This window comes from Suillus paluster (assembly GCF_016628075.1).
Source record: "Suillus paluster strain FC165 chromosome Unknown EDB91scaffold_51, whole genome shotgun sequence".
NCBI classification, from domain to species: domain Eukaryota; kingdom Fungi; phylum Basidiomycota; class Agaricomycetes; order Boletales; family Suillaceae; genus Suillus; species Suillus paluster.
In genome coordinates this window covers 20,718-33,575 of record NW_024537611.1, presented here as the reverse complement: position 1 = coordinate 33,575, position 12,858 = coordinate 20,718, and the positions used below count along the sequence as shown (strand labels likewise).

The 12,858-nt window shown below is 49.3% G+C and overlaps 3 protein-coding genes across 3 annotated transcripts; 2 read left to right on the top strand and 1 right to left on the bottom strand.

Moving 5' to 3' along the window:
* Positions 1 to 43: 43 nt before the first annotated feature.
* On the bottom strand, positions 44 to 7,078 carry EDB91DRAFT_1147578 (P-loop containing nucleoside triphosphate hydrolase protein). The gene is made up of 15 exons (XM_041319301.1): positions 6,640 to 7,078; positions 6,442 to 6,585; positions 6,166 to 6,350; positions 5,626 to 6,113; positions 5,467 to 5,570; positions 3,868 to 5,415; positions 3,198 to 3,817; positions 2,460 to 3,147; positions 1,842 to 2,406; positions 1,533 to 1,793; positions 1,462 to 1,485; positions 865 to 1,409; positions 503 to 814; positions 373 to 452; positions 44 to 313 (listed from the first exon to the last, which is right to left on the bottom strand). The coding sequence occupies exons 1-15, from the start codon at positions 6,814 to 6,816 to the stop codon at positions 187 to 189; spliced, it is 5,868 nt and encodes a 1,955-aa protein (XP_041174467.1). The 5' UTR covers positions 6,817 to 7,078; the 3' UTR covers positions 44 to 186.
* Positions 7,079 to 8,827: 1,749 nt separating this feature from the next.
* On the top strand, positions 8,828 to 9,774 carry EDB91DRAFT_1251161 (uncharacterized protein; the record flags this gene model as incomplete). The annotated part of the gene is made up of 4 exons (XM_041323341.1): positions 8,828 to 8,916; positions 9,030 to 9,125; positions 9,189 to 9,321; positions 9,373 to 9,774. 4 exons carry the CDS (start codon positions 8,828 to 8,830, stop codon positions 9,772 to 9,774), a joined length of 720 nt encoding a protein of 239 aa, XP_041174466.1.
* An 876-nt stretch (positions 9,775 to 10,650) lies between these two features.
* EDB91DRAFT_1251160 (uncharacterized protein) lies at positions 10,651 to 11,624 on the top strand (the record flags this gene model as incomplete). Its single annotated transcript, XM_041323340.1, has 4 exons — positions 10,651 to 10,844; positions 10,893 to 11,019; positions 11,153 to 11,344; positions 11,403 to 11,624. The coding sequence occupies 4 exons, from the start codon at positions 10,651 to 10,653 to the stop codon at positions 11,622 to 11,624; spliced, it is 735 nt and encodes a 244-aa protein (XP_041174465.1).
* Between the last annotated feature and the right edge of the window lie 1,234 nt (positions 11,625 to 12,858).

Here is a 12,858-nt window from a genome sequence, read left to right as displayed (position 1 = left end):
TACTTACTTACGTTTTCGCGACTCCCTAAGTCAATGCACGTCATTCTCGAGCAGCATATGGAGTAGATTTATGTCTATAAAATACATATGTGTTTCGTGTTGAAATAGTTATACAGAGTCCAGACTCGCAGCGTCTCAGATGTGACAATGACATGAATCAATAATTCGGAAATGAACAATTGAACGCTATGGAGCTGCCCTCCGAGGAGATCCCGTCGAGACGCTTGAGCCTCCAAGGGTAGAGCTTCCGTCACTAACGACTGACATCGGGCGATTGAGGCGGGAGCGCAGTCGTTCCACTTCACGTTGCAGGCTAAAATGTGACACGTAAACATCTCACTCTCAATTGAAATTGTCGAGATCGTCGCTTACTTCAACACCGTCTGCTTGGATTCCACGGCCTCTCGCTCCATGCGACGTTTCGCGCGCTCAAGTTCACTCTCCCTTGATTGCTATTGATGTAATTAGCCAAGCGACCAGACAAAATGAAAGTAGGACTGACGACTTTGTCAAGCGTTTGCCGGAGCGAAGTTATTTGGCCCTCAGAGACTTTTCGCTCCTCCTCCAATTTGATTTGGTGCCTTTCCCTTTCAGCTAACTGCAATTGTACGTCACGAACTGCCTTGTCAGAGCTATGTAAGCGGTTGGAGTCGAGTTTCTCGCTTGATGCTTGCTTGAGTTGAGTAGTGAGCTCATCGATACGACTCTGCAGCTGCCTGACAGTGGAGGATGGGTGAGGGGAATTTGTGTATGACTTCGTTTCAAGGTCAACGACGCGGACGTTCAGGTCCTTGACCTGCTTCTCCAGCTGGGCCTGTACGACAAAGTGAGCATGTTAGAGAACGTGTTCAGGTGCTTACTTACATTCATTCTATCTAGCTCCGTATTCTCGACGCGGGTCCGATCGAGTTCCAGTTGGCTTTCGTTGGCGTGTGCTTCAGCTCTCTTCAATCGTTCAAAGGCCATCGCTACACGATCTTCTTGTTCCTCTAGAGACCGCTCAAGATCTTGTTTCTTTAGCTGCAACTTCTGTAGTTCTCGATCTGAAGTCATCTTCGTTGCATCGACATGGTCAAGCTTGATGCCTTCAAGTTCTGCCTGCAGAGAGCGGCGTGCCTTCTGTAGCATCGCTCGGTCCGCCTCAGCATCATTGAGAACGCCTCGAAGTTCCCGAACTTGCGAGTGAAGTGACACGATCTGCGCTTGTTGGTCGGATTGAGCAGTAGTTGATGCTTCAAAAGCTTTAGTTAGATCGGCTATCTTCGTCTCCATCCGTTCTTTCTCCCTGTTCCAGGCACCTCCGTTGTAGACCTCGTCATCGAATCTTAGCTGCAGCTCGTCGTAGTCGGAGTGGACTTTCCGGCTGTCTTCTCGTAGCCTGGTCATTGTATCTCGCTGCGCTTGCAACTCTGCGATGAATGCGGTTCGGTGATGCACACCTAAAAGTTCCTACTTACGCACCTTCGCTCAATTGCGCCAGTTCAGCTGCATCCTCTCATTAGAAAGGATCTTATACGAAAGTTAACACCAACCTTGATATTTCTTTCGCGTCTGGTCGCCAGCGAAATCACGTTCTGCGAGGTCTTTCTGGTGCTGCTGACGTTCATCTTGCAGTTGCTGTACCAGACGGTGCCTGTGAATGCCTAGCTCAGAAGATTCTCTGTCCTCAGCCTCGATCTGAGCTTCCAATTCACGGAGCCTCTGGTGAGTGTCCTGGAAACGCTCTTCAAGGGCCTTCTTTTCTGCCACCAGGTCGCCGTGTGTCTTTTCTAAGTCACTGAGGGCGCGTCGAACTATCTTGGCGGTCAACATTGTTCAGGGCGGAAGAGTTCAAAATTTACCAGAGGATTCTGTTTTGGCCTTTGCTTCTGCGGTAGCAAGTGCTTTGTTAGCCTTCTCCTCAAGGAACTTGGCAGCCCTTTCAGAAGCCCTGCGCTCCGCCTGATCCACCCCGCCTCCCCTGGCGAAATCCTCTACCTCCCGGGTGAGGCTTGCCTTGGCTTTCTCCAAAGATCGGATATAGACAGCGTCCTTCTGCAGCTGCTCCTGCGCTTCTCTGAGTTGCTGATCGGTTACCTTCTTGGCCTTCTCCAAAACGTAGACGTGTTCAACGATCGTCTTATCCTGTTTGCTCTCCATTTGCTTGAGCTCCCACTCCCGAGCCTTGAGATCAGTGATTGCCTTGTTAAGATCATGGTCGTACTTCGCAATGCGCTCCTGGTGCTCCTTTCTCTGGGATAACATGCCTTGTTGAAGTTCCTTGCGCTTGGCTGACTCGGATTCCAGTTGCTTCCTCAAGGTTTCCAACTGGCGTTCCCCAGCGTGAGCATCTCTTTCCATCTGTAAAATCGTATCCTCGATCTCGTTATATTTTGTCTGAGCAGCGTGGAGTTGTCGTTCCAGGATCTAAGAAAGTAGAAGTAAGTTTTATACAATCCAACAAATGATTGCCTAATTACCTCTTTCGCCCTCGATGTCTCCGCTAACCGGCCATCTGCGTCAATCTGACGAGACCGCAATGCCTGCAGTTCTGATTCGAGCATTCTTTTGGCTTTTTCCAGATCCACGACCATTGCCTCTGCCTTCGACGACCGTTCCTTCAAGCGTCGCTCGCGTTCCAAAAGAGAGCTGTGAGTCGAATCCAGCTGCTTGTGCTGACGCCGCATCTCGTCTAGCTCGGTAACTAGCTTGCTTTCCTTGTCGAGAGTAGTTTCACGTAGAACACTGAGCTCCGTGTTTAATTCGGAAGATTGACGACGGAGCTCGGCGAGTTCTTCCTCTTTGCTTTTCTCGACTTCGAGTCGGCGGGCGTCTTCAGAGGTCTTGGTCTCCATGATCGTGCGGAGCTCGTCTAGCTCGTCTTGGAGTTTCGCCTTGGCGGAAACTGTACGATCTAAATCGGCCTTGGAGGCATGAATTTCCGCTCGCTGTCTGTCAGACGTAGCTTGGAGTTCGATGATCTCTTTTTGTAGTCGAGAACATTCGTCTGCGGATGCAGTGATGTTAGAAAGTAGTTGAGAGTTTTGGTCCTCCTTCTTCTGGATCATAGCAGAATACTCTGCGGTTGTGCGAGACATCTCTACTAGCTGCTGTTTGAGATGCCTGGAGCTTCTGTCCAGTTGGTCGACCTTGCTGCTGAGCGATTCTCTGCATACAATAAATCAGACCAAAAACCACAATGAGTTTGAGGAGCTCACTTAGTTTGAAGTTCCACACCGAGTTTTGCCTGCAAGTCGCTCACTGAAGCCGCAGAACGCTCTTTCATGCGCGCAAAGTCTTCGTCCCGCTGCGAAACAAGGCTTGTGAGGTCTTCATTAGCTTTCTGGAGAGCCTGGTTTTCCTGCAGCAGCTCAACCATGCCGCGCTCCTGCGTTAGTAGGATGTCCGAAAGTTCCGCTTCTTTAGTTCGCCAATCATTTTGTTCACCCTCCATGCGAACAAGATGCTCCGCGGCCTGGTCGAACGCGATGCGCAGAGTGTCATGCTTCTCATCTCCCTCCTTCTGAAGATGTAGGGCGCGATCCAGTTGAGAATCGAGGACGTCGAGGTCGGCGTGTAACGCTGCAATCTCTTCTTCAAGTTCTGCTTCCCTCTTTTTGCTTCTTTCCAACATAGCATCTTTGTCGAGGGCAAGTGCACGTTCTGCTTCCAAATCTTCGATGATCTTTCGTTTCTCCGCCTGGAGAGTCATCTTCACGTTCTCCAGGTTTTCCCGTTCTCGATGATCGCGCTCCGCTCTCTCCTTGACGAGTTGCAACTCAACATCTTTCCGCCTGAGCTCTTCATCGTTTCGTGTCGCGGCGAGTAACGGACGAACCTGGTGAAGTAATCAAGTATTGCCCTGAAAACAGACAAGAAAGGCCTTACTTTCGTATACAATTGCCACCATGGCCAGTCTCGCAGTTCTCCGTACACACGAGCGTTGCGCTGGATTATTCGCATGGCCACTGCACGATTGAGAATTTTCTTCATCTGTCTTCGGGCAGAGAACTTCCTGGCAACTGCCTGCAGTCTCGAAAAGACGTCGAATAAGAGGGCATCCCGCCGCTCCTCAAGATCTGCAAGGACTCCGGCCTTGAAGAATATCTTGGAGGTTCCTACCCGGAATAATTCGGTATCGAGACCCAATGCTTCCACAATACGAATACACGCTTTACGACCGTCCATATATCCACGAGGAATGACTCCTGGAGTCATGATCTCATAGCGTTGGCGGAACTCGACGAAAGGGAGCCTATTGGGATAACCAAGACGTGCTATGCGGATGCCTTCCAAAACACCGTTGCAGCGTAATTGATCTAGGACAAGAGGCACGTCTACCCTTCCAGGTTTCTTGTTGACGTTGGGCACGATGCAACGTATGAAATGTGGTTGCGTTGCCTGCAACTGAGCCATGAGAAGGGCTAATTGCTCTTTATGCCGTTGCCCGACAGTTCTGAACGCCCCTCTCTTGATGGTGCGCTTTTTCCCTGCGGAGAACCCGGCGCCGGAAGATGAGGGGATGTCGGCGAAGACTCCAGTAAAATCTTGGAAGAGCGATGCGACGTAAGGTTCGGATGATGACGCCAGTACACGAGTCAGATTATCATTCAGGGGATCCTTGTTCTTCTCCAACCACCCGTCCGTGCGGTACTCGACTTTGCCAGCGTAGTGTGTGACGATGAAGCCTTGGTCAAATTTCGGTAGGGTATATTTCGTACGACCTGGATGAGGAGGTTCTCCTGCTCGCAGCTCTCCGCTCCAAATCGAATGAACTTTCTCCGTGAAGGTGAGATCGGTGGCTTTGGGCATGATACATTCTTCGTCTAAGCAACTGAGAATGCCGATGGCGGTCCCACTGCTCTCAATGAGGTCGATGGTCGGCTGCAAGTCCAGCTTGAAGTTCACATAATCCCATTCTATACCTTCCCTGGAATACTCCTCTTGCTCGAGGACGAACATATGGTGATTGAAAAACTGCTGCAGCTTCTCGTTGGTGTAGTTGATGAGCAACTGCTCGTACGTGTTGATATCGAAGATCTCGAAGCCTGCGATGTCGAGAACACCGATGAACGTCGACTTAGAGGACGGACGATCTAGTGCACGGTTGATGCGCTCGACCAGCGCACCGAAGGACTTCTCGTACAACGACTTGCTCAAGGACGCGAGTTCGTCAAGGGACTGTTGTCCCGTCCTCGCTTGCGTCACCCACTCACGTCCAGCGAGAACCCTGGGCCGTAAAATGGCTCGTGTGAACTCTGCTATGGGAATACCGAGCAAATGGCAGACGCGCTCGGCTTGCGACGGATCTGGCATGAATGCATCATCCGACTTCGTAGAGCGGACGACGATGTTTCCGATATGGAGAATTGCCGCAACAATGCGGAAAAGGTCAAATTGTTCGGCAACCGTGAACCCAACAATATCAAGAGCATTCTAGAGGGGCGTTAGTCAGATATCGAAAGCTTCACATTCACGAGAACGCACTATCAGTGCGTCCCAGTCTTCGTGATCGTTGACGCCATCGACCTCTCGCCTGCTTTTGTTGAGAAATTCATATTCTTCTAGAGGCTGATCTAGTAGAAGAGTGTCTGCAGACGCATGAATATCCGAAACAACTACTGAGAGGAGATTGTAAGGACTTGCCCTTTAATGAGCCTCCACTTGATAGTAACTGGTAAAATACGTGGAAGTTGCGCTCTGCAACGCTCCGAACCACTACTCGACTCTTCTCCAGCAGGTACCAGTCAATGTTCGCTCCGGCTATACTCCCGTCTGGAGCAAAGCTAATCCTAATGAACTTCCCGAATCTACTCGAGTTGTTGTTTCGTTGAGTTTGCGCGTTACCAAATGCCTCAAGGATGGGATTCGCTTGGAGAATTTGTCGCTCGAGCAAACCTAGACGACCCTTGGCGGTAAAATGGCCTCCAGTGCTGTTGGATGCAACGTGAGTAGCTTTCGTACGGAAAGAGCTGCTTCTGGGCAGACCGGAAGGTGGGGATGCGGGGAATGAAGATGAGATGGAAGTAGAATGTGAATGTGAAGAATGGGGTGGATGCGCATCAGTTGCTATGGCTGAAAGGTATTGGATAACTTTCTTCGTGCTTTCGGTCTTCCCTGCGCCAGATTCTCCACTGTGGACGGTCAATTAGATGCATGGATCACCAAATAGCAAAAATGGCCGACGTTATGAGAATGCTCTGATTTTCACGTTCCTCCCCCATGTTAACCCATGCGCGCTCGGCAACTGCGAAGATATGAGGAGGATTCTCATCACGTCGTTTACTGCGATACTGAGCTATAATTGCATCTGTGTACAGCGGTAGGTTCTGGTAAGGGTTGATAGCGACCAAGAATAAGCCAGAGTATGTCTGTTTGATGCGTTTCAGTAGGTGCGCAACAGGTCGGGTGGGATGATCATGAATATGTCCGAGAAAACGTCGAAATAAAGAGAATACTCACATATATAGCTCCAGATCCATACCTTAAACGTAGATTATGCACGACGCTCGCTTCGTTTAAAAATGTGAGATCTGCGATATCGTCGACACGATCGAACTTTGGAGGGTTCATCTTGGATAGTGCATACAAAGGGACTTGACGAATCTGACGCGCTTCATGTCAGAAGGGACGTTACGAGTGACAATGACACGGAGATACCTCGCCCCCAGAGGACATGACAATTTCTGCAGTCTCATCATCTTCTTGGTGCACCCAGCCAGCGAGATAACCGTCTTTCTCGTCTGGTACCCACACCCATTTCTTTTCATTAAACTCAGCCTGTAGCGCAGCAGCGCGCGCGGCTTCTGCACTCTGCGAGGAACGAGGAGCTGGCATCAGCCGAGGGTATAGGCAACCAAAAGTGGGTATGGCTTGTAAGCTGTCAGGATGATCGAATAACCTCGGGGATGAGTCCAGGTAAGTACAAGGTGGCGGCTGAATGAGCTGTTAACGTTCCTCGGAGTGATGGTGGTGAATAAGGCGTAACGCGCCTTGTCAAAGAGTTGAAATCCTTCACGCAGTTGGGTAGTATGCTCACGAACAGGTCATGGATAAACAGGTCATGGGCTCGGTGGGTTTGGCTTCCTACTGCGATCACTTGAACCAGCGACCCTAATTAGGAAAGTACTCTATGCAATCGTCATATACTCATTGCATATGATGTCTCCCAACGTGTTTAAACTTGAAGTTTCTTCACTTTCATTCATGCTTACTCGGCGCTCACATGAACCTTCGTAAAATGTCTTACCAGCTTCTCGCTCTTGCACGTTACAACACCTTGCATAATTGGTGTCGTAGCTGAACTCACCCGACCCATGTCATCATTAAGTTCGCAAGTGATAGCTATTGGCATGGAATACAACTCGAGGGGTGGTGTTGAATTTTCTAATAGCTGAAGCGGTAAAACAAGGGTTTGAACAGAAACGTCGATCATCATTCGCGTTGGACGGAAATGAACCGATGACATTTTGGAATGTGGTAGCGCTGCGTAAATAATGGAGGTGTACGTTAAACTTCCTCAAGATAGGCTTATACTCTTCCCAGTGAACGTAAGTCACCGTGTATGCAAGGACCCTCAACCGCTCACAAAGAACACAAATATCTTCAGCCCGGTTGCCATCAACATCGTCGATGACAAAGCTTGCAAAAATGTCGCCGAAGATTATTCACCAGGTACGAACCATCGCATGCGGCAGATCGATAATCTGATGCTATACGAGACCAGGCGGTCTGAGAGAATGCGTCAAATAGGGACTGAAGGGCCCGATAAGAGCCTCTGAGAAGCGACTGGCGTGGATATTCTGAATACAGCATGACGTACGAGGGACTACAGCACTGTGGATTCGAATTCTACGGCCTGGGAAGTCGGAACCCCCCTCTTATTGTGTGGACCTTGTTAAATGGAATGAAGGCTCGCCTATGAGGCAGGTCGTCAAGCAGTCGGCGAGGAGGCGCGTGAGAGGACCAACATTCCTCCCAACGCGTCAATATATTGAGTAAGATGGAGCAAACGAAAGATTAATTACATCACCCTGACAGAAGAACCAGATCTAAAGGCGATGCCTGGGGTCATGCAATAGTACTGTGTGGCGCCTTCGAAAAAGCAGAAGTGCTGTTATTGTATGAGCTGTCCAGTGTCCATAGGCTACAACTAGCCGATGACGATCATGTGATGACAGTGGCGATGCTGCCAGCGTTGAAAGTGATACTTCGGTGGGAGACAGCTTCGCACACAGCCGGACAACATTTCTTTCGTCTCCCATTGAAATGTAAACTCGTTTGTTTGAATCTGTGCTAACTGCTAAGTACGACTTATTTTGTGAAGCAGGTGTCGGAAGTGGCGCCTCAGGCTTAGTAAGCCTCATGTGTATTATGAATATGCGCATTAAGGATTCTTAGCCAATTCTTAGCCTCAGTGACAAAAACACAAGCAACATAACACCGGCGTTTCACCTTGAGCATTCTTCCCAATCAACCACGTTCTCGTCCTGTATTGTTCTGATATCAAATTCCGGTCCAATATTATCCCTCGAATTGTCTTCGTGAGTGAAGGGTAAACTAGATCCGCGCTCCGCAGTTTCTAGAACTGACGCTGGCGGTGATTTTGATCGACCGGGATTTTCCATCTAGAAGCGCGGGCATGCAGGGCCTTTGAACAAATCTAGGTCGACAGTTCAGCGTCACGGCCAGAAAATTGGCATGTGCCCTGTTGATGATGTCAAAATTCACCAAGGTAGTTACTCCCCTGTCTCGTTAGAAGTACAACCTGCCAGATCTAACGACTTCAACCAGCACCTTTGAATGGGTTTCCATCAGCCCAGTAAAAACGTACTTCGGAACAATTAAGATGCCCTTCCGCATCAAGGGCTACAGCCTTGTTGACGCGTGTACAACACGTTTTTTGGACGGACCCTCAACTATCAACAGAACCTATTTGTTGGCTTACAAGGCCGATAAGAAGGTCGCAGTGCGTAAAGTTGCACTTACTTGCATCTTATCCGACACATCTCTCTAACAACCACCTGATCTGACATGCGTCCGTCTTCCAGCGACTACGATGAATACCTTGTGTATCCCGAGGATTCAGAATCCTCTAGGCGAGGAGCCGAGCTCCCATCAAAGCTCGATTTCATGGATGACTTAAGGTGGGTTTTGTAATTGACCAATTATATAGTCAAGGGAATGTTCGATTGACTGGCGGGAGGCAGAACCTTGGACTTTGAGTCATCCACAGCATCAACGGTATTGTGGTCTTCTGGTGATCTCGAACTCCATCTCGAGGATACCGACGATGCGGCATACATCGAGAACATTCCCCCCCACCAAATGCAGACATCTATCGTACGTGAGCTGAAGATCGCACAAGGTCCGTGCTGACATATCTGCCTTAAGGTCACCCGATATCGGTACCCAGGGTTATCTGCAACTGGAGACTTCTTAGGTTTACCGCAGTTGAGCCCGGATGAATCACCCTTCAGTGTCGCGTCGAGCAGGTCGCCCTTGACTCCAGAAGGCGACGCCCTTCTCCCTGATATCTTCTGTCATTCGCCGGGAGATTTCGGATCTCTCGACATTGCAGTTGATTGCAGTCCGTTTTTTGGGCAAGAAGCATTCATGGAGGACTCGGTTTATCCTGAGCAACTGCAAGAAGACCTTGCCTGCCAGGCAATCTTGGACATGCCCTCTCCAGTATCATGTCCAAGGGATGTCTCTCAGCCAATCCTCCTGCTGCCGGTGGACGGTGCCGATCTGGCGCATGAATCAGTCGTCAATCTTGCCGAACTTTGTGGTTAGCCATAATTCCGCCACGGAACGATCTCGTTTCCTAAGATTGTCGGAGGGCGTGACGGAGAACATTACATCGGAAACGCAATTCTGTATTTCTCCACGCCCTGCGCCCTGCCCCCTTCATATTACTGTACGTCATCCGAGTCAGCTCCCATCGCCTTCGACCACACACCGTGCTAGCGCTGACATTCGTCGGGGAGTCAAGCGCCGGCAGACCGACGACGATGACGACGAAGACTACCAACCTCATCGCATCTATAAACGCGCAGCATCCTCCCATACGCGCTCGCATCCAGTGGCATCCAGGAAACATCGAAAAGTCGGCCCTCGTTCTTCAAAAAGAGTGACAAGGCACGAAGAAGCTATAGAAGAGCGATTTGACTGCTCGATGCGCATTCGTGGCTGCACGAAATCATTTACGCGTAAAAACGACATGGAGAGGCACCTGGGGAGTTGCAAGTTCAACTCAGACTTGCCTTTGATGGCAGTCACATGTCCTCACTGCCAGAAATCTTTGTCTCGTAAAGATGCTCTGTTGCGCCACATTAAGCAGAGCCACGCCGATGTTCAGTAAGACAGTGTATGTCTGTACATAGACCTTGTTCAACGTTCACTGTTCTACCTGGACTCCAATCAGCACGTAAGCTTGCTTCAATCCGGACTAGTTTTTGTATGTCACAACTGCATGTAGCCATAGCGATATTATTCTTACTTGCATCTTCATCTCAGCGGGTCTGAGATACCATAACTTAAACTGAGAAGTTAGATAATTAAATAATTATTTCCATATGTATCGTGTGCTGCCCCAGCTAATGTGATTGGAGTATGTCTCACTTGATACATTTTCCCCCGCCCCAGTCAACCTTTAGCTTGTCATACTCAATGATCACAGATTCTGAGGATAATTCTGCACAACCTCCGCAAGCAGACAAGGACGACTCATCTTTGAACGCTCATCTCTGGTTTCCAGAACCCGAAGCTCCAGAGCCAGTTGTTGCAATACCTCAGGCATCTGGTTCGTCTTCGCTATTGAGGGATCGTCTGTATATTGGAAATCTACACCCCACTGTCGACGAGTAGGTGTTTTAACTGTGGTTTGGCTCATGTCTTCTAATTGTGGGCAGATATGCTCTGCTACAGGTCTTCACCAAGTTCGGCAAAGTATCGAAACTCGACTTCCTCTTTCACAAGACGGGTCCGAACAAAGGGAAGCCTCGCGGATATGCATTCCTACAATATTTGCACGAAGGTGTAAGTCATCATGCTGTAAAGCGGCGCCGCTTGTTTTTGACTCGTTACTCTCGCCTTGATATGTTGTGGCCCATGTGGCGACCATTGTCCTCCAAAGTCATTGACAGCTTGACTGACGAATGACCTGCATCAGGATGCTCAAACTGCATTGGAAAGCATCAGTGGAAAGCTATTTCGGGGTCGTAAGCTGGTAGTAACTTTTGCTCATCAAGCTCCGCTCGAACAGCCCGGCGGAATTCGACAGGCGGGCAGGGACGAGAAGAATAGATACACGGCCGACTACCCTGAGTATGATGAAGAGCGGAATTCATACTCGGTCAGAAGGGTGAATTTTATTTTTAACAAAATTGCCCATTAACTCATCTCTCAATTAGCACAGATAGCAAGATTGCGATGATGGAGGCGAAGTTACGCCAGATGGAATCGAGCACCACAAATCCGTTCAACTCGTTACCACCAAAACCATCGCCACCGACTACATCATTGGTTCCAGCCTCAAGGCAGTGCATTGGTGCGGGAGGCTCTCTCTCCTCCAGACATCCCGTGCGGCGTCCCACCACGCGTGTAGAACCCACCCCCCATCCAAGGCCTTCTGTGGAGGCTGATTCTACACCTTCGAGATCATTGACAACGCTTCATACTCGACCGGAGGTCGTCAAGTCATCTATGTCTTGTAAACTTCTAATACCTGGTGTGAAGATTGTCAAAGAACGTAGTAAATAAAGGTAAAGCTCGGCGTCACACTTCCATTGCATTGACGACGATCTTCACCAGACCTGTACAATCAACATTCGCCGCGGAGATCGTCGCGATGATATCAAGTCTTTCTCCCCGGATTTTTCATACATCATAGCGCACTTCCGAGTTGTCCTGATGTAGTTCCGTCTGAAATTCCACTATCATCGCGGTCCGATAAGTGAGAGTTCTCAAGTTCTCATGCCACAAAGACAGTTCATACTCCGATTACCTCCACTGTTCAACCTGAGAAAGTGAGTTCATTTCCAGCTGGTTTCTGCGAATTCTGCATGCACGAGAATTGACCTAGATCTTATCAGTGCATAAATCTTGTTCGGTGACTTGGCTGTTTCCCCATGCCGATGGCCGAAGCTAGAGAGTTCTTGTATATCAAACTCAGCAGTCGCACGACCTCCAGCTTATTTCGATACCTCACACTTTCACCAATCTAACAGTGATTAACGGGTTGTCCGTGGCGAAACATTCGTCGGCTGACGAGTCGGGTTTCTACCATAGGCTCATGGATACGTTCGTGATTAGAATCAGCGCTACGTCTCATTGATGCCATCTTGACTACGGAGTCTTGAATCACGACAACAATAGATCAGGAAGTGAGGCTAAGTCAGGCGGCCGTATCAACCAAAGTTCTGGTACGTACCGAGGATCAGGTAACTTCTAAAGCATAAGACACTTCTCCTGCTGTCTCCTGACGCGGCTGACGAGCCTCATGTTGATTATAGCTTTGGAGTTTTATTTGAATGTTCTGCAACGTGTAGGGTCGACCTTTAAGGGTGACAGAGTGCGATCATTGCGATGTCCTCTGGCCTCGATCATTGGCCATTCACGAGCGGCTCCCATTCCGAGTCTTTGAAATATGACCGTGCGAGCTCTGGTCAGACTTCAGTCAAAACGTTCGTGGGAGTGTTTTCAGTAACTCACGATCTAACCACATCTTTCCACGAGGTTCTCCCAGAACGGATTCATATTTCCTTGGTTGTCCATCCAATCAACCTTTTTTGTATTGACTGGTTTCTCCGCAGCCAATTGGGCAAGATACGGGTGACAGGGGTTTCAGTCAGTAAACCATTTATCGGCCAAGTGTCA

Excerpts from the sequence above, each read along its gene's own strand:
- EDB91DRAFT_1147578 (XM_041319301.1), bottom strand. The coding sequence starts at position 6,816 with ATGCCAGCTCCTCGTTCCTCGCAGAGTGCAGAAGCCGCGCGCGCTGCT. Across the intron at positions 6,114-6,165 it reads AATCAGAGCATTCTCATAAC|TGGAGAATCTGGCGCAGGGA; the intron begins GTCGGCCATTTT and ends GACCGTCCACAG. Across the intron at positions 3,818-3,867 it reads GGTGGCAATTGTATACGAAA|GTTCGTCCGTTACTCGCCGC; the intron begins GTAAGGCCTTTC and ends TTACTTCACCAG.